The 23,708-nt window shown below is 37.3% G+C and overlaps 2 protein-coding genes and 1 long non-coding RNA gene across 4 annotated transcripts; 2 read left to right on the plus strand and 1 right to left on the minus strand.

Annotated features, from left to right (window-relative positions):
• Positions 1 to 1,454: 1,454 nt before the first annotated feature.
• LOC114472588 (uncharacterized) lies at positions 1,455 to 23,472 on the minus strand. Its single transcript, XR_003675149.1, has 3 exons — positions 23,380 to 23,472; positions 3,312 to 3,514; positions 1,455 to 2,131 (listed from the first exon to the last, which is right to left on the minus strand). It is a non-coding gene; the product is annotated as an uncharacterized LOC114472588 (long non-coding RNA).
• On the plus strand, positions 7,329 to 11,219 carry LOC114472583 (elongation factor 1-alpha). Its single transcript, XM_028461902.1, has 8 exons — positions 7,329 to 7,484; positions 8,240 to 8,394; positions 9,249 to 9,428; positions 9,509 to 9,805; positions 9,897 to 10,047; positions 10,124 to 10,380; positions 10,463 to 10,697; positions 10,775 to 11,219. The coding sequence occupies exons 2-8, from the start codon at positions 8,251 to 8,253 to the stop codon at positions 10,894 to 10,896; spliced, it is 1,386 nt and encodes a 461-aa protein (XP_028317703.1). The 5' UTR covers positions 7,329 to 7,484; positions 8,240 to 8,250; the 3' UTR covers positions 10,897 to 11,219.
• LOC114472581 (elongation factor 1-alpha) lies at positions 11,341 to 19,966 on the plus strand. 2 transcript variants are annotated; one of them, XM_028461900.1, is made up of 8 exons: positions 11,341 to 11,496; positions 12,491 to 12,643; positions 13,805 to 13,984; positions 14,063 to 14,359; positions 15,635 to 15,785; positions 16,665 to 16,921; positions 17,967 to 18,201; positions 19,613 to 19,966. In XM_028461900.1, exons 2-8 carry the CDS (start codon positions 12,500 to 12,502, stop codon positions 19,735 to 19,737), a joined length of 1,389 nt encoding a protein of 462 aa, XP_028317701.1. In that variant the 5' UTR covers positions 11,341 to 11,496; positions 12,491 to 12,499; the 3' UTR covers positions 19,738 to 19,966. The 2 variants fall into 2 exon arrangements, with proteins under 2 accessions (XP_028317701.1, XP_028317702.1); XM_028461901.1 differs by lacking the exon at positions 12,491 to 12,643 and having other exon boundaries at positions 11,437 to 11,496.
• Positions 23,473 to 23,708: the final 236 nt, after the last annotated feature.

A 23,708-nucleotide genomic window follows, 5' to 3' on the forward strand; every position in this document is an offset into this window, starting at 1 on the left:
TAAATAAATGAATGGCCCCCAAAAAGCTCAGTAAAGGATTTTTAAAATGTATTCAAAGTAACTCAAATACTGAAAAACTTACAGGTCAATTACAAACAAAATAGAATCAAAGACAAACATCAGTGATAATATAACAAATAAATAAATATTAAATCAGTTGATTTAGTTTCATATTTAAAATGATCAAATATTCAATATAAAAATATATATAAATACAAATATGAATTCAACATTTTACATTTTATATCAAAAGGAAACGTGGAATAAAGTGAATTTGGGATTTTTCCATTAATGGATTTATTATTTTAACAAGATGTGTTAAAATTCACGTTTTATTTTGATAGATTTTACCAATAGTGCAAAAAAAAACAAAACAAAAAAAAAAAAAACAACACAATTGTTTTTAAATGCTAACTGTGTACAATTCTCATATTTAGCCGCTAGGTGGCGCCGGAAACACAAATTAGCCTTTAGCGTCGTTTAAAAGTTGGTAAAACTCACACAAAGCGACCGTGAAAACGTGGAACGACATTTTCAGGTAAAACACACAAGAAAATACAGACATTTATTTTTAAAGTCCAAATAAACAACTGTTATAAAAGTTAAAAAAATCAAACTTTAAAACTTAGACTCGGGCTGGTATTTGAAGCTTTGCGTGACGCTAACTTTTGTTTAAAGGGTGTAACTATTAAAGAAATAATAATAACTTTATCTTTGGGTGTAACGAGCATTTCTAAACTCAGATTAATATTGCATCAGACAGCGGAGTGAATGACCCGGATGTTGGTGGTTTCCAACCCGGATCCCTGAGGTGTAACGGAAATTATTGTCCTCCGAGTTATGTCGTTCCTCACGTAGTTTCATATGTTTTACAGCAAAGTTTATTAAATTTGTAGAGTATTAGCATTTCTACTACTTTATCAACGACGTTATCTCAACTGTATAATCACAATTCTGTGTAGAAAACTCGTCATTTAGCTTCCGTTAGCTTTGTTAGCCTTGTTAGCTTCAAGTTTAGTTAGCTTAAAGCACAGCTGTGTTTTACTTTATTAAACAATGAATAATTAACTTATCAACAATGTTGTTGGACTTGGACAATTATTATTTCATTTATATAAACAAAGCAAAAATATTGAAACATTAACCTAATTTTACTGCCTTTCAAGATTCATTTTTACAATATTTTAAATCCCTTAAAATGCTAAAATAATAATAAAATAAATAAATAAACAGCCCCCTTTAAATGTGTTCTATACTCTACCATTCACTTATCCCCTTTAAAAGACCTTATGTTTGTGTTATTTATGTTGTATTTTACTTTATATTTGTGTGTTTTGCTTATTCATTGTTGAATATGACATTTAAATGCCTTGTTATCTGTAAACTGCACTTTTGCTCAAGAATATAAAAAAAAACTTTATTGAACAATAAATCAACAATCACGTTAGGCAGTAAAGGATTTAAAAAAAACATTTAATGTTACTCAAATACAAATTTGAACCAAATAAATACAAAATTGAGCATTAACAACAAGAAAATAAAACTAATAAAACAGTACAATATAAATTTAAAATATATATATATAGAACTCAGTGGTTAACATTTGTGAATTTACTGTATTGTTTTGGTGACAAACTTATTAGTTTCCTTACTAGAAATTAAAAACAATTCATATAGAGAAGTTAAAGAAATTTTAACACTTGAAGGACAAATGTAAACAACACAAAAATATATTACTTTTTACGTCACATGACTAAAAAAAAACTCAGAACCAATATTTCAAATAAATTCTTAAATGGAGACGTTTAACAACATTTTCAGGTAAAGCACACAGGAATAGGTAAAACAGAAAAATGTTTTAAAAGTCGAGGTAAAGTTTTGTTAAAAAAAAAAAAAAAATCTAAACAACACAAAAATATTACTTTTTACATCACATGACTGTGTGAGTTAATCATACAAAACGTTGCAAATATTTCAAATCAATTTGTAAATGACACAAATAATTATGTGTTTGAGAAGTTTCCATGAGCTAAAATGAGTAAAGACATGTTTATAAAAAATAAAAATCTTATTTTTGTCTTTCCTCTGAAGTCTTTGATGAAACCCATCACACGTACGCTCTTCTCTCCTCCTATTGAACACACAGTGAAAGGAGAAGTTAGTTTAGCTAAAGCATTCAGGTATTTTTAATATTTGTGATAATCAAAATAAAAATGAATAATAATTTATCAGCTTTTCTTCCCACAAACAGAAACAGCCGCTCGTCTCCACACCTCAATCAGCTTTAAATCACTTTATTTGCATCGACTGTTTCTTACTTTCTTTGCATACGACGCTGAATTTCAGATCAACCTCATCCACTCTGCTACTTTACATTTAAATAACTGAAATACAGAGAATGGAGATTTAATTACATTTAACTAAAGGGTTTTAGGGGACAAGTCTGAATAATACTGGTTTACTTTACATTATTATGTTAAACCTTCTCATGATCATTTTTTGGAATATTCTCTATAAACAGGCTTAAAAATTGCTGTTTCATGTTGTTTTTAGTGAGTAATTCATGCTTATGCTCAGCTTTTGGCACTTTTCTAAATGTGTGAGTCACTTCTTCCTTCGTGTGTTGTTTATGAGCGTTACCAGAGTAAAAATGTTTTCTATTGACTATTATTATTCTGTCTCCTCTCGGCACAATTTATTTAAAAATTATTTGAGCTAAATCTTTTTCACTGAAGTTATTCTTCTTCGACTCAAAACACTACTGTACTGTTTAAGTAATAATAATAATAATAATAATAATACATTTTATTTAAAAGTGCCTTTCAGGCCACCCAAGAACAGTTTACAATAAAACAGAAACATAAAAACGGTGCAATATACATTATAAATCTGAATAATACAAAAAAGAACAAGAAAAGAGTAAGTAAATTATCTTAATGATTAAAAACAAATGCAAGATTTTTTATTTATCTAACTTTTTTTTTTACAGTTAATCATTGGGACCCACTGAAAACTGTCAGTGACCCACTTTGGGGTCCCGGCCCACGAGTTGAAAACATCGGGTGTGCAAAACAAAAGCAGGTAATGTACCAGGGGGACATGACTGTGTTTGTTATATTATGATAATACTGTATTTAAAGACATATATGTAGTAGAACAAACAATAGTTACAGTTATTGCACCATGTGTTACACGTATTCGTGCCCCCCTTGTGTTTGTTACTGAAACCGACAAAAAAAAACCACAACAACATGTCCGTCTGAGGCGAAAACTTCGTTACCATGACGACCACTCCTTTCCACATGACTCACCTGTGACGTCATTACCCGTTGACTCACATTCCTCCTCCTCCTTCACGCGCTGTCAGCACGTACACGCTCACTTCCTGTAAGGAGCAGCAGCATTTCCGCTGTGCTCGTGCACCGTGTCCTCGGGAGGAGGAAGTTTGGTTCTGCAGCACAATGTGAATGTAACGGTTCCTCTGGAAATGAAATGTGTGTCTGCGGGGCTTTCACTGAAAAACAACAACAACTTCTTATTCATGGAGTCAAATTGTTTTTTTTTTTTGTAGTTTCTACACTTTCAGAAAACAGAAAATAAGACGTAATTCACTACAATATCGAGCCACAAAGTTGTTGTTCTTATATTTTTTTTATAAAAAAAGGGGAAAAACAAAAATCAATATTTAGGAAGTTCTAACACAAATATTTAAAACACACATTGTTTATTTTTTTGTATGGAAGCAAATTTGGTGGATATTTTGGGCAAATCTAGAATTAAGTTAAAATTTTGAGAATTTATGAGTCGAAAAGACAAGATTAAAGTCAAAATTTCAAAAATGAACTCAAAATACAATATTGTGATAGTATTTGTGTTTTTTGTGTTTTCGTAGTGATTTTTTGAGTATTTTAGTTATTATTTTGGTTGTTTTTTTTTATTTCTATGTATTTTTGTCTGTTTTTCTTTAATATATTTTTCTCGTTATTTTGTGTGTGTGTGTTGTAGTTTCGTGTTTTTTGGTGTCATTTTTGTGTATTTTCTTTGTGTTTTTGTCTATTTTTCTTTAATTTAGTGTGTTATTTTAGTCATAATAATAATTAGTCAGGAGTCAACAATTTAAATGTTTAAAATATGCTGTTTGTTAGAAATTTAGTCTGTAATAAGTTTGTTTCTTTGACTATACCTGAAGTTATAAGAAGTATATTTTGGATAACATTTATCCACTATTATCATTTATATGTAAATGAAAAAGAGTGAATTTGTAAAAGTGTTTGTGGACATGATTAACTAACTGACTATCCTCTGTGATTTTAGGAGAGATCGTTCATAGATTTGACTAAATCATTTATTTATTACTAAGTACTGAAGATTACTTTATAAAACGTGAAACTGAAAGAGTTTTAGAGAAGTTTTGGCTTGTTTGAATCAGAATCAGAATCATCTTTATTGGCCAAGTGTATGTTGTACACACGAGGAATTTGACTAATGTGGATGAGCTTTACTGTTCTCTCACAGTAACACGTGTAAAGACGGACGATCCAAACATATTCTATACCTGTTTATCCTGTTATTGGTGCTGAGGTTTTTTCACTCAGGGCAACAGGATGATCAAAAAAGTTAATAAATACAACAAAACCAGCTTGTTTTATTAAAAAAAGATGAGTTTATGAGATGATAAGAGTTTTATCTAAACGTGTTTTCTTCCTTTTTACATTTTTTACTTTGTGCAACTTCATTTCAGGGCCCAGATCTGATTTTTGGGTGGGCCGAGTTTGCCCCGCGGACCTTGAGTTTGACACATCGTCAGACACGGAAACGGCTTATCATTAAATATGATATGTTCACTAGTGAAATGATGAAATATGATGAGGTTCATGGCGTATACACGTGACACAAATGTGGTAGAAAAACCTAATTTACTCTTTTTTCAAAAACTACAATAAAATTAAAAATAAATAAAACTAGTGAGAATTTCACTAGAATTTCGTTCTCAACAAACTGGTTTGATTATGTTTTGTTATTCGACACATTTTAATCACGGCTAGTTTCTCGACACATTGGCAGAAACCGTGAGGTTGGCTCTTCAGGTGCAGATTTACCTTCGTTCTCATGTGGTGACGACACGTGTGACTTTAACTTTACATTCCTAAGACTTGTTTGAAAAAGACAAAAGCTTATTCTTCAGTTCTGAGTCAGAGCGACTGACACCAGATATCAAAAGGTGACGTGTGTGTGTGTGTGTCGTTACACTGGGCACAATGCCACAGGGAAGGAAACTTGATGAATCTGACCTTTGACCCAGAAATGGACGACTTCTATCACAGCAGGGCCACAGAAGTGTGATCGTTTCTGATTCCAGAGCCACGTTATCAACATTCATGTCATAATTTAGAATAATAATGACCAATATGAGCATTAACACAGGAAACAAGTGTTGTACTTTTTTTGTGTGCATTTCTTGCTGTTGTTTAATGAATTTTTGTTGTTGTTTTGTGTGTTTTTGGAGTCTTTTTCTGTATTTTTGTTGTTGTTTTATTTTTGCAGTAAAATGCACAAAAGGACAACTGTGTTGTTGTTTTCTATAATTTTGTGTATTTGTCTGTCATTTTGTGTGTTTACTTTTGGGGCCACACAAAGTTGAACTGAAGGGAGCATTTGTTCATTTTACTGCAATTTTGTGTTTTTTTTTTTTTGGATTAATTCTGTGTGTTTTTCCATCATTTTGTGTATTTTTCTGTGATGTCGTGTTTATGTTTGGGACCACACAAAGTTAGACCTAAATCCCCATTTGTGCATTTTTGTGTGGTTTTTGGAGTCATTTTGTGTGTTAATCTATCATTGTGTGTATTTTTCTGTCATTTTGTGTATTTTTAAATAGATTTTTGTGTATTTTTCTGTTTTTTTAAATATATTTTTGTGTATTTTTCTGTCATTTTGTGCGTTTACGTTTGGGGCCACACAAAGGCAGACCGAAAGCCCAATTTGTGCATTTTACTGTCATTTTGTGTTTACATTTGGGGCCACATAAAATTGGACCTAAGGCCACATGTAGCCCTTGGACCACCAGTTTTCCATGTCTTCTCTAACCTTTAGGTGACACAACAAGCCTAGTTTAACACATCCTGCATTATAACGAGGATTAATTTTGACCTTAAAACAAAACCTGAAAATACAAACTTTACACTTGTCTGAATCTGTGTTTTAGAGATGATTCAACGCTGTCCCGTTATGAGTCTGGTTTAGTTCCCATCACGTGTTCTTCAACACTTTTAACCCAATCTAACGCCTATAAATGTGAATACCAGCCTGAGAAAGCCTCATGAAATCAGTCTGTGTTCCAGTTTCACTGGTGAGCTTCTGTTTGAATGTAAATCTCACTCAGTTTTGAAGAATCTCATTAAGCAGACAAAGCGAAGAAGACATTAAAATCAGAATGGAAATGATCAAATGGGAGTTACCTGTTTGTTATCAGCAAAACACAAATATATTGATTTAATGTGAAATACAACAGAAATACAAGTTATTTATTCAAACAATTCATGTTAAATGCAGTGACACAGCAACACCAAAGAAAGAGCAGACAGTGAGAACAAAAATAAAAACCAACATAGGATAATAGTGCAAAATGTAAGAACTGTAGCACAAACATAAACTAAAGAAAAGTGAGGAAGCCACTGCTGATATGTACGGCTATAAACCCTCTTTATGAAATAATGCAGACGATATGAAGAAAACAATTGAAATGGGTTGAAAAACATAGATATAAGCTATAATAAGTTTGAATAAGTTTTTTGTTTTATTAATTACATTATCATTACTATTTTATTATTTATACTTTCTATCATTTCTTGTTTCTATGGTACATTTTCACTAAATGTGGCTATAAAACTTAATATAAAACTTCAGTGTCATTAGCTGCTAAATGATCATTTAGAACTTTAAGACAAGTTACAAATTAAGTTGGACTTTAAGTGAAAGGGGGAAAAAGAGATAATGTGTGTAAGAAATGTGTGTGTAGTTCAGAATTAAATTTGCATTAGGAGTTTTGTGTTTACAAGGTCAGTTTAAAGTGGATTTAACTTTTATTCTGAATTAAAGAGGAATTAAAGTCCCATGTAAACATCCATGAAAAAGCTACTTAACCTCTCACTTTCCTATAACTAGACTAAGTTCCTTTGAGCAATGCACTAGTCTTTACTATGACGTCAATGATGCAATGGTGATTTCATTTGCTCACCTTTGTTTATTATTTATTTTCTAGTGTATAAATGTCAGTCACTGCGTGCTCCGGGTGCGTCCTGCGCCTGCGCGCTGACGTTTTATCCTGAATGTGTGGGATTTGTGCGGGTTTTGCTCAGAGAGAGGGAGGGGTGGAAGTCCACCCTCCCCTTCACTATAAAAGCTCCTGGTCCGACCCTGCACTTCCTCTTTCTGTTACCTGGCTGAGGGGCTGCAGCTAAGGCCGTGAAAACCCAGAAACACCGGTAAGTCAGCACCGCTATACCGCCTGGAAGGCCCTGGATCTATAATACACACTTTAAACCGCTGTGGCAGTCCGCCATTTTGTGTCTTTTACGCCCAATTGTGTCTATAAAAGCTGATTTTTTTTTTTTGATTATGTAACTTCCCTCAAACCTGTAGATTATTAAAGAGCTTCGTGGTTATGTCGGTTACAGTGTTTATTTTTGCCTTTTAGTGAAACGGTGAAGCCTTTTTTTAGTGTTTTAAGAAGCCATGAATCAGGGTTTTAATCGGACAATGGAGGCTTTCTGTGGAGGACTATATGACGCGGAAAGGAACAAAGGAGGCTGTGGGGAGCCGGTAGATGTGAGGATGCTTTTCTCCTCTCCTCTTTTTCAACAACTGGTTTTAGAAACGACAGCTGTGGAGGCTGGTGGAGAGACAAGCCCCGACATATTTGGAGGTCTTTGTAACTTTATCCTCCGACGTGGCCCCGCGGAGGAACACGTGTCCCGGCTGGCCTGAGGCCGACTGCGGCCTAATGGCTGCTGCCGCCCGGCCTCTTCTGAGCCTACGTGTTGCAACACATCCAAGTTAAATCCATGTTTAAACCCTCATATTAGGACTTTTTACTGTGGTTTATGACCGCTGTCGATTATTTTGACTCCTGAGACTGAAACCGTTATCCGACACGTGACTTGTATTGACCTGATTAAATGGTCTAAATGGGTGTATTAATAACTGACTGATATTTAATTTCCATGTCATTTTATTGTAGAAACTACAACAATGGGAAAGGAAAAGACCCACATTAACATCGTGGTCATCGGCCATGTCGACTCCGGCAAGTCCACCTCCACCGGTCATTTGATCTACAAATGCGGAGGAATCGACAAGAGAACTATCGAGAAGTTTGAGAAGGAAGCCGCTGAGGTATGTGCAATTTGTTCGAACAGTTAAACTTTCACGGGGGTTCATATTTTAGTGAGTGAAGTGTAAAACCCAAGATGGCGGCGTCGGAGTGCCCTCGGCCCAACTGCCCAGTCGTCACTACGTAGCAGCGGGGACGCGCGCGTTGGGGCGGGGCGTGGCCGCCGCCATCAGTGGTGACAGTGCATTTTGTCCAGTAAATTTAAGAGATTCCTAAATTAAAGAAAACAAATTAATGTTAATATACACATTAAATATTATGCTTTTATTTCATTATATTTACGTTATTAAAAAATACTACCAAAACAACATATGTAATACAATGGTTTTCAATCTATTCATTCAAAATGGGGGTTTGTTTTTTTTAAATATAAAGAATAATGTGTACTATTCTTATAACTTTCTCTAATTAAAATGTAGTTAGAATAAAATGCAGTTTAAAAAATGCCTGAGGCGGTGCATCTGTCATTAATCCTATTTACTCAACATCTAAATAATCAGTTGAAAAAGGGTGGGTTAGTGCAAAAGCTTACACACACCTATCCCATCACAAAAACAAGACTTATATATATATATATATATATATATATATAATTGGGAAGCTATTGATTCTAGTTTCACAATACATTCAATATATATTCTGCAATTTTAATAAACAAAATTAAAAACAAATTTTAGAGTGGTTTCTAGGGCATTTGTTAACGGATAAAAACCTGAAAAGGGTCAGGAAACTTCTGTATTGCATTCATGTAATGTTAATTTTTAACTGAAGTTTATTTACATTTTTTGAGCCCCTTGATATAAACGAGCTGCTTAAATTATTTTTTATTAACTTTTGATAATCTTTCATGTGATAGATGGGCAAGGGCTCCTTCAAGTACGCCTGGGTGCTGGACAAACTGAAGGCGGAGCGTGAGCGTGGTATCACCATCGATATCGCTCTGTGGAAGTTTGAGACCAACAAGTACTACGTGACCATCATTGATGCCCCTGGACACAGGGACTTCATCAAGAACATGATCACTGGTACCTCTCAGGTGAGCATCCTACCATACCTACCTATCCTACTTGCTCACATTACACTTGTTTTTCAAACTATACTCATTCATTCTTCCAGGCTGACTGCGCTGTGCTGATCGTTGCCGCTGGCGTTGGTGAGTTTGAGGCTGGTATCTCTAAGAATGGACAGACCCGTGAACACGCCCTGCTGGCCTTCACCCTCGGTGTGAAGCAGCTCATCGTCGGAGTCAACAAGATCGACTCCACCGAGCCTCCTTACAGCGAGGCCCGTTACGAGGAGATCAAAAAGGAAGTCAGCACCTACATCAAGAAGATCGGCTACAACCCTTCCGCTGTTGCATTTGTCCCCATCTCTGGTTGGCATGGCGACAACATGATTGAGCCCAGTGCCAAGGTAAATAAACAGTTTCAAAGCTATTTTTAGCTATTTATTGGTTTGGCTGATCTTGTTGACTTATCTGATCCATCACAATGTTTTTCTGTAGATGCCCTGGTACAAAGGCTGGGATGTTGAGCGCAAAGAAGGCAAAGCTAGCGGCAAAACACTGCTGGAGGCTCTGGATGCCATCCTGCCCCCATCTCGCCCCACCGACAAGGCTCTCCGTCTGCCCCTGCAGGACGTCTACAAAATTGGTGGTAAGTTATTAGGATATTATTGTCAGTTCACAAGTATTTTATAGCTTCTTGGTTAACTTGGCCACTGTGTACTCAGGTATTGGAACTGTACCCGTCGGTCGTGTGGAGACTGGAATCCTGAAGCCCGGTATGGTCGTCACCTTCGCCCCCCCTGCCCTGACCACTGAGGTGAAGTCTGTGGAAATGCACCACGAGTCTCTGCCCGAGGCCGTGCCAGGTGACAACGTTGGTTTCAACATCAAGAACGTCTCCGTCAAGGAAATCCGTCGTGGCTTTGTTGCCGGCGACAGCAAGAACGACCCACCCAAGGGCGCCGCGAGCTTCACTGCTCAGGTAACTACCGCATCAGCATTTTAAAATGATTGTGAAATCTTCTGGTCCTTCCTTATTCAAACTAAAATATCCTTGTTCGCAGGTCATCGTCCTGAACCACCCTGGCCAGATCTCTGCCGGATACGCACCTGTGCTCGATTGCCACACCGCTCACATCGCTTGCAAGTTCAGTGAACTTGTTGAGAAAATCGACCGTCGTTCTGGCAAGAAGCTGGAAGACAACCCCAAGTTTGTCAAATCTGGAGACGCTGCCATCGTTACTATGATCCCACAGAAGCCCATGGTTGTTGAGGCTTTCACCAACTACGCACCCCTCGGTAAGTTGCGTTAATGTATTATATTATGTGTGAGGTAAAGTTGTAGCAAGCAAAAGCTCATCATTCTTGTGTTCCAGGTCGTTTCGCTGTGCGTGACATGAGGCAGACGGTGGCTGTTGGTGTCATCAAGGCTGTCGAGACCAAGGAAGTGAGTGGAAAGACAACCAAGGCTGCAGAGAAAGCCCAGAAGAAGAAATGAATGGACGTGCAGGACATCCAGCAACGAGATGTGTGTCGGCAGCAGCTGGCCACACATTCCCCCGTCCCTTCCTCTGACCCTGGATCATCTACTCTGAGGCACAGCTCTGTACTCAAGGACTGGCTTATGCTGATTAAAACCCATCGCAAAAGTTTTCGCAGGAAAAAGAAACCATGTGGAATTGTCACTTAATCCTAATTGAATGGCAGTGCATTTTTCTCAGTTCAGTTTAAGTTGGAATGGTTTAGAACTGTATCTCAATGTTCAAATGCCACATTGGAAAAAGGAAAAGCTGCTGGTAACTAATAAAAATAAATGTCTCTTAAAAAATGGAAACTTGGTCTCTTGTGTTTGAGTGCTCGCTTTGACGGACTGGCTCCTGTGTCTCTGCAGCTGTTGACCATGCTATGCGCGTCAACTGTTTGCTCTCGTCCAATCTGGTCATGACTAGAGCTGCCCCAGCCAATGGTACGTCAGGTATTCGGTGGCACAGACGTGACCATGCAGTTCCCCCCCCGGTCCAGTATAAAGTCCCTGAGTGGGTCATGTTCTGTCCTTTTTTACCTCAGTGTTCGGGGACGTCTTGGTAACTGGTGAAAGGTGGGTTTAACTAAATTACTTTCTTAATTTGGTGTTAAATTTATAATGCTAATGGGTAAATGTTGTGCTGCTTTAACACAAGTCACTTAAAGGTTAAAATTTCCCCAAATTTGTGTGCCTAGTTAAAACAGTGACACTAAAAATTTAAACCGTAATGTAAACTATTGCTGTCAAATATCGTGTAGCCGTCGTGACCGCGCGGGTAATCCCATTACAGACCGCGTGGGGCGCGTTTGTGTCACTTTAACAACATGGCGGCTGTCTCCGTTTAGATAGCACAACATGGTGGAAATGGACATAATTTGACTACATGCCCTGAAAACAAGCTTAACTAAGCGGGGCCAAACATGTGACATAATTATGGTCGATCTAAAAGTAAAGTTACGTCATGGGGTCCTGACGTCATGTCACCTGGCAACGTTAAAGGTGTTGCCAAGCTACGCTTTTACCAGCTCCGAGTGATAAAAGTAAGGTCCGTGTTCCCTAGAGGCATCGTTATTACTCAATAAAAGATCTTCACGTCTTACAAAGGTAATTTATTGTTGCTTTTACATGAGTATGAAACTTCAAAAAACGTCAGAGCTGCATGTTTTAAAAAAGATAGCTGTTGCTCATGGCTCACATAAAACTCATAACATGCGAAATATCGTTGTCACTATATATGTATAATATATAATTAGATGCATTTGAACCGTTAAATCCTAATTTGGAAAAGTTGAACACCGGTAAATCAGAATTATTATTATTATTTTTTTAAAACTCACTTTAACACGTGTCTTTATATATAGTGTAATTTATGAATTTATCAAGAATATTTACTATTTAGACACCAACTTAAAAAACGGACAAATCTTTATATTCACTGTCTTCATTACATTTTATGAATGATAGAAACGTCTATTAGGAAGGAATATGAGTTTTTATTTTCATTTTTTTGATGGTGGTTGTAATGTCTGTACACTTGAGTTAACGTTGTGTGATTTTTTTTTACCAGGAAATTAAAATGGGAAAGGAAAAGATCCACATTAACATCGTGGTCATCGGCCACGTGGACTCTGGTAAGTCCACGACCACCGGTCACCTGATCTACAAATGCGGAGGAATCGACAAGAGAACCATCGAGAAGTTTGAGAAGGAGGCCGCTGAGGTCGGTTTGAGTCTATTTTTAATGTCCTTACCTCACTATGTAGGACATACGGGGGTCTGGTGTCTGCAGGGGGCTGAGGGGGGATTAGTCTGGGTGTGGTGGAGGCAAGTGGTCCATCACTTTAGTGGGTAAAACCTGCCCCCTAGTGGTAAAAGTCCCGAACTGTCAATTATCTTTGCTTTATTTTTATTTTATTTTTTAAACACAGAAGAGGTGCTAAACCTGTGGGCTGTGGCCCCTTTAGAGCCCGACATGTATGTTACAATGACCCGATATGTAACAAGATCCGAATTGTTAATATATATTAAAAAAAAAAAAAAAAAAATCAATGAAACCCGAAATGTAATTCAATTATTTTTAAATGAAACCCGAAATGTATTAATTGGTAAAAAATGCAACAAAAGTTCCAGAGCCCGAAATGTAATAATAAAAAAATGTAATAAAACCTGAAATCAAAAATGTAACAAACGTGCTCAGCCCGAAACTTAGTAATAATAAAAGTAATAAAACCCAAAATGTAATAACTAGTCAGAAGTGTAACAATAGTGCTGAGCACAAAATGTCATTAAAGGGAAAAAAATGAATAACTGGTCAAATGTAACAAGTGCTAAATCTGAAACTTAGTCATAATAAAAGTAACAAAACCCAAAATGCTACTACATTTATTACATAACGGGGCAGGCAAAACATTTCTCTCATAATAGTGTAATAATTGTATCACCTCATAGAGTGCGTCAATGATTTATTGATTAAAGAGCTTATTCCTTCAATGTAGTATCATAATTATTATTATTAAAGCTTTGATGAGAATCTTGACATTTTTGGTAACTTTTTTTCTTCCCTTCATATATTTATATATACAAATACAAAAAAAGTTTATAGTTTTTAAAAAAGGAGAAAAGTTTTTACATTTTGTTTACAGTTTAAAAAGAGAAGGGACTTTATGAATATTTTATTAATTCCAAAGGTAAAAGGGTCCCGATTGGATCCTGACATCGCATATCAATCTGATAACGACAAAGAACAAGGGAAACTTGGGGAAAAATTGAGTTTTTTCCCCCTGGAAATTTGATTTATAAACATAGTACGAAACAAAAGCAACTGCAAACAGTGACTACAGTTATTTTAATTATTTTATACCTGTGATTTTTGGTTCGATAGATGGGTAAAGGCTCCTTCAAGTACGCCTGGGTGCTGGACAAACTGAAGGCGGAGCGTGAGCGTGGTATCACCATCGATATCGCTCTGTGGAAGTTTGAGACCAACAAGTACTACGTGACCATCATTGATGCCCCTGGACACAGGGACTTCATCAAGAACATGATCACTGGTACCTCTCAGGTGAGCGTTTTATACATTAGACATCTACTTCCTGTCTGTAATTATTTCTTTTTTACCCTACTTCCTCTTTGGTTCCAGGCTGACTGCGCTGTGCTGATCGTAGCTGCTGGCGTTGGTGAGTTCGAGGCTGGTATCTCTAAGAATGGACAGACCCGTGAACACGCCCTCCTGGCCTACACCCTGGGGGTGAAGCAGCTCATCGTGGGCATCAACAAGATGGACTCCACGGAGCCCCCGTACAGCCAGAAACGTTTTGAGGAAATCACCAAGGAAGTCAGCGCCTACATCAAGAAGATCGGCTACAACCCGGCCACGGTGGCCTTCGTCCCCATCTCTGGTTGGCATGGCGACAACATGCTGGAGGCTAGCGACAAGGTGAGGAACACTTTAGACCAGATATAGGCAACTGGCGGCCCGGGGGGCCACGTGCGGCCCTCGGTCTAATTTTGTGCAGCCCCCAAGACAAAATTGTAATTCATGAAGTTGGAAGTTGTATGAAGCCCAACATAACACACACAACTCTAGAAACACAGAAAATGACAGCAAAATGTCAACAAAAGTAGGGCTGGGAAAAATGGACCAAAACTCATATCTCGATATTTTTTCTGAAAATAGCGATATACGATATAAATCTCAATGTTTTTAACTCAAAGTCTTACCATAAAAATAATTCTTTGTCAAATGTGCTGATGAAAAATGCCACCCAGACACATGTATTAATAAACAGCTGCACATCATGTGCCACTTTTGGCATTTTCTCCTCTAAGGGACAGCACGTGTGAGTGAGTTCTGTAGTGTGGCTGATTTAGGGGAAGGTCTGAGTTAGAATGCACTCAGAATTTCATGCTCTTCTTAGAAGTAACAAAAACAGCAAGTATTTTAATACAAAATAAGCTATAAAATATTCATCTGAGAAATATGGAAAATTGTTAAGGACACTATTTGACTGAACTCTTTAAATAATATTTAATATTTATAAGATGGGATTTGTACTGTGTGAAGTTAAAAACTATATAGATATATCTCGATATAGGCGATATTATCGTTTCCTATATCGCCATAACAGAAAACTTGATATATCTTGAATATCGATATATTGTCCAGAACTAAACAAAATTACACAAAAAGATAATAAAGACACACTAAACAACCACCTAAACACAAAATAACTACAACAAAGACACACAAAATGCCAGTGAAATTGCATGAAATGATGACAAAACAAAAAAAAAAAAAACATACAAAAAGACCCGTCTTTAGACGGTGGAGGCCTAGGGTTGGCCTAGTGTCCTCCCTACTTTTGTTCAGTTTGGCCAGGATCTCCAGTCCCTTTTAGTTTGTTCTGTTGCTACTTTTAAGATTTTGTTAATAAATACTTTGATAAATTATTATTTCTGTGTCTGGCGTCCTGTTTATATTCCGGCCCCTCAAGCCTTGATATGACATCCTAGAGGAGGTCTTAACACCCGTCTATGCTTTAGACTATTATATAAATACAGTTTGGTTTTGATCTTATTTACATAATTATTGACTTAGTTTAACAGAGAAATCCATTGATCGCCTCACGAGACACAAAAGTCTTTGTCTGCTTGACTGAAAGTCGTATTTTTTCCTCTGAAAACTCTCAAACTTTCTCACGCGTCTCATCAGATGAGCTGGTTCAAGGGATGGAAGGTCGAGCGTAAAGATGGCGGAGCCACAGGCATCACCCTGCTGGAGGCGTTGGACTCCATCCTGCCCCCGTCTCGCCCCACCGACAAGGCCCTCCGCCTTCCTCTGCAGGACGTCTACAAAATCGGCGGTGAGAACAAATCTTTACCGTTAAATGGTTGTTGTGGCGGTTTTGGACGAATAAGACGGAGTAAAGCTTTAGGGCTGTTGGTCAGATGCAAACACAGGGTTTATTATGTTAAAGTGTTTTTAGGCAGGCGTGTCAAACTCGTTGTAGTTCAGGGGCCAAATATGGAGCATTTTAATCTCAGGTGGGCCTCAAATTTTATGTTTGATAACAAGTAATTTCAACATTATTGTGCCCTAGTTTACACTCACTACGTATACATAAAATACAAAATATGTAAGAAACGACCATATCCAAGCCATAAGTGACAGATATCAGTCCCAACAGGGTCTACACTTTAAATATCCTAGATTTTGTGACCAATCTCTATTTAAATAAGGGAAATATTATGTAATAATTTAAGGAAAATTGATGGATTTTGTAAAAATTGAGGTTTTTTTTCACAGTTTTACATTAAAAATGACTGCAATCATGCGATATAATAACCAGAATTTTTTAATTTCATTTACACAATAATTCATGTTTTCTCTGTAAATTTTAATCTCTCCTGCGGGCCGAATTGGATGCTCCAAAAGGCCTGATTTGGCCCCCGTGGCCATGAGTTTGACACATGGTTTTGGGGATTCAGAGGTAAACAAGCCTTGTGTGTGTCTCAGTAAATCTGCTGCTGTTCAGTGCTCTGTGTTACGTATGTTGCTGATAGCGGTAGTCATAACATAGCGGAGCCTCCTCAGGCAGAGACCTTGGTGAATGCTATCAGTGTACGATGGTATCTGGCCTGCTTGTTCAGTCTGACCAACCAGGAGAGAGTTCTGGATTTACATATCAACGGTTGAACGGATTAAAAAAAAAAAGACTTTTTCTGTGCTTCCGTCTCTTCAGGTATCGGAACCGTCCCCGTGGGTCGCGTTGAGACCGGGGTCCTGAAGCCAGGGATGGTGGTCACCTTCGCTCCCCCCAACCTGACCACTGAGGTGAAGTCTGTGGAGATGCACCACGAGTCCCTGGTCGAGGCTCTGCCCGGTGACAACGTGGGCTTCAACATCAAGAACGTGTCCGTCAAGGAAATCCGTCGTGGAAACGTGGCCGGTGACAGCAAGAATGACCCCCCTCTGGCTGCTGAGAACTTCACTGCTCAGGTGAGATTACAGTGACCGGGAGGTCTCTAATTACCAACAACTGGCTCTGTTCAACATATATCATTTAATATTTTAACAGTTACACAAAAACAAACATAGGTGATGATCATAAATATAGTACTAAGACCAATATTATCTATTCTTGTACAAAGTGCGGCCAAAACGACAAGAAATGGAATTAAATTATAAACATTGTGCTACTGACAAAACTGCCACTTAACTTCAAAATAAGAGCCCTATTTACTAAAATGTTAAAAAAAAAAAAAACAAATGGAAGAAAAGATGCTTATAGCTCGAAGCCAGTCCCGGAACCATTTTACATTCTGCTCGCAATGCATCATGGGACGGTTGAGTATGACTAGTGTGTCCACCGTGCATACTTAAAAAATGTCCCCAGATAGTACACATCCTGGTATTCCATACTATCTAATGTGAACGCACCACATACTCATTTAGACATCAGACTTAGTATGAGTAGTACGTTAGTGCGACATTTACAACACAGCCTATGTCACGTGTGTGTCAAACTCAAGGCCCGGGGCCCACATTTGGCCCCTAAGAGCATCCAATTTGGCCCATAGCAGAAAGCAAAAAAAACCCATAAATCGTTGTGTAAATCAACAGTTGTAGAAATCTTCAAAACAATTCACACATTCAATGAAACGCTCCAATATTATCAGGGCTCACGTTTTCCCAATGCTTATATCACATTGTGGAAGTCATTTTTAATCTCAAATTGTGAAAAAAGCTCTCAATTTTTTCCCAAATCCTGCAAATTTCCCCAAATTACATAAAAATGAGTCACAAAATCAAATAAACTGAAAGTGAAGATCCTGCAGGGATTGAAAACTGTCACTTATTGCTTTGATATCATTTATTTATACCTGGAAGTGCAAACTAGAGCACAATAGTGATTTTTTGATTAAATTACTCATTTTCCTGCCTAAAATCTGCGGTCCACTTAAGTGTTTGTCCCTGAACTAAAATCAGTTTGACCCCCCTGGCCTAAGTACTCGCAGTAACCATCCGTCCCCTCTCTGTGCAGGTCATCATCCTGAACCACCCGGGTCAGATCTCCCAGGGCTACGCTCCCGTGCTGGACTGCCACACCGCTCACATCGCTTGTAAATTCAGCGAGTTGAAGGAGAAGATCGACCGTCGCTCAGGCAAGAAGCTGGAGGACAACCCCAAGGCTCTGAAGTCTGGAGACGCTGCCATCATCACCATGGTGCCAGGGAAACCCATGTGTGTGGAGAGCTTCTCCCAGTATCCTCCACTGGGTGAGGACATCGTACATCAATCACACTCTTCCTTTATCACGCGCTTCCACCACCAGTGGACGGACATTTAGCTGCAGTATTAGCATTTCCTGAAGAAAATGCAGGGGCTGGTCCGCGTTGCACTGCATTAGCTTAGCAGTAGGTAGCATTAGCTAGTATCATCATTAGCTAGCAATAACTTTTGCATTAGTTATCATTAGCTTAGCATTAAGTAGTATTAGCTAGTTTTATCATTAGCTAGCATTAGCTTAGCATGAAGTAGTATTAGCTAGTTTTATCATTAGCTAGCATTAGCTTAGCAGTAGGCAGCATTAGCTAGTATCATCATTAGCTAGCAATAACTTTTGCATTAGTTATCATTAGCTTAGCATTAAGTAGTATTAGCTAGTTTTATCATTAGCTAGCATTAGCTTAGCAGTAGGCAGCATTAGCTAGTATCATCATTAGCTAGCAATAACTTTTGCATTAGTTATCATTAGCTTAGCATGAAGTAGTATTAGCTAGTTTTATCATTAGCTAGCATTAGCTTAGCAGTAGGCAGCATTAGCTAGTATCATCATTAGCTAGCAATAACTTTTGCATTAGTTATCATTAGCTTAGCATTAAGTAGTATTAGCTAGTTTTATCATTAGCTAGCATTAGCTTAGCATGAAGTAGTATTAGCTAGTATTATCATTAGCTAGTGTTAGCATTTGTCGTGTCCTTATGAGTTATTTCTTTCTCTCAGTGGACAGTAGAAATATGTCAGGAGATCAAAGTCAATTTCATGAAAAAAGTAACTGAATAAATGAAACCTTTACATTTAAAAAAAAAAAAAAAAAAAAGACAAAATGAACTTTCTGGAATATTAGCTGATTTCTATGCTTATATAGTTCATTTTTACCATTGTTGTTGTTGTAAATGTGGAGACCTCTGCGTTTAATTTTCAGGTTTTTGGGTCTGTGGTGGTTTTAAATCAGTGGTGTATGAAACAATCCATTCAGCGATATATCGTAATATTTGACTGATTATCATATCAATCTAAAAAATGTCCAGAATATTTTTATCAGGTTTTTAACAGAAAATAACTTTTAGTTTCACACACATATGGTTAGTTACTTTAAATTTCCTAGATTTAATGACCATCTTCTATTTAATTAAGGGAAATAAAATGTCATAATTGAGGAAAATCTAAGGATTTTGTAAGAATGTTGGGTTTTTTTTCAGCTGTTTAACCTTAAAATTACTGCAATCATGCAATATAAGCACCAGGAATGTTGAGTTTAATTTACACAATGATTCATGTTTTCTCTGTCATTTTTAATTTCTCCTGCGGGCCCATTTGGATGCTCCTAAGGGCCGGATTTGGCCCCTGGGCCATGAGTTTGAAAGCTCCTTTTCTCTCTAACTCTTTTCCTCGACTTCCTCCCAGGTCGTTTTGCCGTGCGTGACATGAGGCAAACCGTGGCCGTTGGAGTCATCAAGTCCGTGGAGAAGAAGGCGGCCAGCGGTGGAAAGGTCACCAAGTCCGCACAGAAGGTAGAGAAGAAGAAATGAATCTTCATGCTGGATGTGCATAGAGAAGTAGTGCCTCAGCAGGGGGCCGCCCCCCCATCCCCTCCCCCATCTCCTCTGAGGCAGAGCTCTCAGCTCAAGGACTGGATCATGCTGATTAAAACCCATCGTAAGAGTTTCCGCAGGAAAGGAAGATTTGTGGATTTCCCCGGGAAACGTTGGTGATTAAGCTGACCCCAAAATAAATCTCTGAAACATTTCCAAATAAAAAGTCGTGATTTTTTTTTTTTTTTTTAAATGCCATTTGGAACCTACAACGAAAAACATCTGAAACACACCTGAGGCTAAATATCTCTGATTCTCCACCTTTGAAAGTTCTGAAAACATTTGAAGTGAGAAAGTGACCAAGTAGAATATCAATATAATAATAATAATAATAATAATAATACATTTTATTTGTGGGCACCTTTCAAAGAACCCAAGGACACCTTACAAGCAGAGTTAAAAATAGGAACAATAAAAACATAGAATTACAAAGCAGTAAATATAAAACATAAAAAAGACATTTAAAAAGGAGGTAAGTAACATTTTTACTAAAAACTGATTTAAAAAAAGAAGTTTTGCAGTGTGGTGGATGGAATATGTGCTCATTTGATCCATAAAACTCACGTAGACACATTTCAAAACAAGAGCCCTATTTACAAAAGAGGTAAAAAAAAAAAAACTAATGGAAGACAATAAGAGATGCTTTTATTTTGAAAAGGGGATGTTAAGCTTGAAGCTGGTCCCAGGACCATTTTACATTCCGCTCGCAATGCATCATGGGGCGGTTAAGTATGACTAGTGTGCATACTTAAAAATGTCCCCATATAGTGTATATCCATGTTAAAAAAACTTCCCCGTATAGTATATATTCGGGTCAAAAATAGTATGTGTGTGTGACTGTGTATGTGCCTTTCTGATGGATCATAAGCTGAGGCGACTTTCAGAGGATATGAAGGTTCTCCAAAAGAAGAAGAACTTTTCGTTTGGAGAGTTGGAGGAACGTAAACAACGACTGGAAAAGAAAGCTCGAGGAGATACGGAAAAAAAGGACAGTGAGGAGGAGTAACAACAGGAACAATGACTGCAGGCGAGAACACATCACATAAAAAAGGACAAAAAAAAAAAAAAAAATTAATGAAAAGATGAAATTATGAAGAAGATGAGAATGTTTGACAAGGGAAGAAACGAGGTTTGATGTAAAATTATCTGTGTTCAAATCAGGGGACGGATCTGGATAAGCATAATGCTTTTTTCCGTCGCCCTTTCCGGCATGAAAAAGGACAAAAAAAACAATGATGTGATTTTGCTCTGAATGTCAAAATGAATTTCTGTGAATGCAACCATGTCGGAAATGAACTGAAGAAATAAATAAAAAATACATCAAGGTTGAAGTGTCCCCATACCTTACTGATGTGTTGTTGTAATAGTAAACCTGCTCAGTATATATTCATGTTAAAAATGTCCCCATATAGTATACATCCATGTACAGTATTTCTCGCGTACTCAATCTTTTCATACTATCCAATGTGAATGTGTCAGATTTAGTATGAGTAGTATGTTAGTATGAGTAGTACGTTAGTATGAGTAATACGTTAGTATGAGTAGTATGTTAGTATGAGTAGTACGTTAGTATGAGTAGTACGTTAGTATGAGTAGTATGTTAGTATGAGTAGTACGTTAGTATGAGTAGTACGTTAATATGAGTAGTACGTTAGTATGAGTAGTACGTTAATATGAGTAGTACGTTAGTATGAGTAGTATGTTAGTATGAGTAGTACGTTAGTATGAGTAGTACGTTAGTATGAGTAGTAGGTTAGTATGAGTAGTAGGTTAGTATGAGTAGTATGTTAGTATGAGTAGTACGTTAGTATGAGTAGTAGGTTAGTATGAGTAGTATGTTAGTATGAGTAGTATGTTAGTATGAGTAGTACGTTAGTATGAGTAGTACGTTAGTATTAGTAGTACGTTAGTATGAGTAGTACGTTAGTATGAGTAGTATGTTAGTATGAGTAGTACGTTAGTATGAGTAGTACGTTAGTATGAGTAGTACGTTCGTATGAGTAGTACGTTAGTATGAGTAGTATGTTAGTATGAGTAGTACGTTAGTATGAGTAGTACGTTAGTATGAGTAGTATGTTAGTATGAGTAGTAGGTTAGTATGAGTAGTACGTTAGTATGCCATTTCGAACCCAACCAAACACTTCACCCACAGCTCTGATTAGCAGACATTTAAAACCTGTTAAAGATGGCTGCAGCGTGTGCGTGCGTTTTATATGTAGTCCCATAAGGACACCTTTTATGAAACCTTGTGTGTTAGGGTTAGGTTAGGATACAACCTTTTCGATTTGGTTTCTAAGTCATTTCTAAGCACACGCACCTGAAACAAAGGATACCACACTGGTGTGCAGCCCCTAATATTACACAACCATAAAGAGAAAAGTATCCCGACCAATGGTGGAACTGAAAACACTACAGTGACTGGTGCAAAAACTGGGACCAACACAACTTAGGAGAACGTGACTGAAAACCAAACCAGGTTCAGGCGACGCCCTTCACTGTACAAACAAATGTGTTTTAGTAAAACAAGAACTTATTTACATGTGACCTCGTTAGAAATGAACAACTTTATACCTTTAATGTCACTATCACGCACTGAAAGTGAAATAAAATAATCTGCATTAAACGGCATTCATGCAGAAATAACTTAAACATTCAGTTTGAAAATGATTAAAATCTAAAAAAATATGAATACAGAATGAAATAAGATTAAGCCTGAAAACTAATTAAAAACCCCCCAAAAAAACCTATATAGGTAAATAATACACACACACACACACATAAACCACAGCAGAGATGGGAAACTATACGTTTTTGTTGTCTTTTTTTTTTTTGTTATTTTATGTATTTTTCTTGTCGAATTGTGCCTTTTTTCCCTCCTTTTTGTATTTTGTTGTGCTATAAAGTATTTGTGTTCTTTTGTGTATTTCTCTGTTAATTTGTGTTTTTGTAATCATTTCTTGCTGTCTATTTGTGCAGTTAATTTTGGGGGCCATTAGTTGCCCATGTTTGTGACACACTTAATGTTATTTTAGTCTGTGTGACATTTTACATCTTAAAAATTAACCCAGAATTATCTTTCTGTAAAATGTTATTTGAATTAAAATTATCCAGATTTATATTGTATATCGCCATTTTGAGATAAAATATCAAGATATGAATTTTGGTCCATATTGTCAAGCCCTACAGTTGAACACTTTTTATTGTATTTGTAAAACAAATGCTCACGAAACAGTGAGCAGGTTGGGTTTGTTGCCAAGGTAACAGAGTAGGGGCTGCTTTTATCTCTCTTCCTGACACCGACAAATCCGAACGGACACACGTCTGTAATGATCAGCCAATGAAGGCAGTGAGGTGAACAGATTCTGATCGATCATTGTCGTAGTTACTGTTTTTAACCCTTCGTGTTCACCAAACCAACAGAGTGGAGACTCGGTAAAGTCAGTAAAACACCAAAAAGAGTCACAAAAGGAAAACCAATGCATGCATTTCTTTGAGTCTCGCAAATCAGATATCCCAAATGTTTAGTTTATCCTTTTTTAAACATGATTCTAAATGCAGAGTTTAGCTTTTTTGACTCACCGGAGAAGAGTTTGAGGCTGTTGGTGACTCATCGTCAACTTTTATGAAGAAGAATCCTCCCTCCTTCCTCATCCTCTGCTTTTAGACTCATCCCCAAACACTTTTCATGCTGACACACGCACACACACCGTGCCCAACCCACACAAATAACAGTCAAACTAGTTTTGCCAGCACTGTGTGGCAACATGCAGGTATCGTATAAAAAAAAGTACATACATAAGATGCATCCGTTCAACTGAGGAGTGTCAAAGTCGAGGTCCGCAGGCAAAATCCAGCCCACTAGAGAATCCCATTGAACTCTTGCCAAAATAGGCATCTATCTATAAAGC

This window comes from Gouania willdenowi, chromosome 11 (genome assembly GCF_900634775.1).
Source record: "Gouania willdenowi chromosome 11, fGouWil2.1, whole genome shotgun sequence".
NCBI lineage: Eukaryota > Metazoa > Chordata > Actinopteri > Blenniiformes > Gobiesocidae > Gouania > Gouania willdenowi.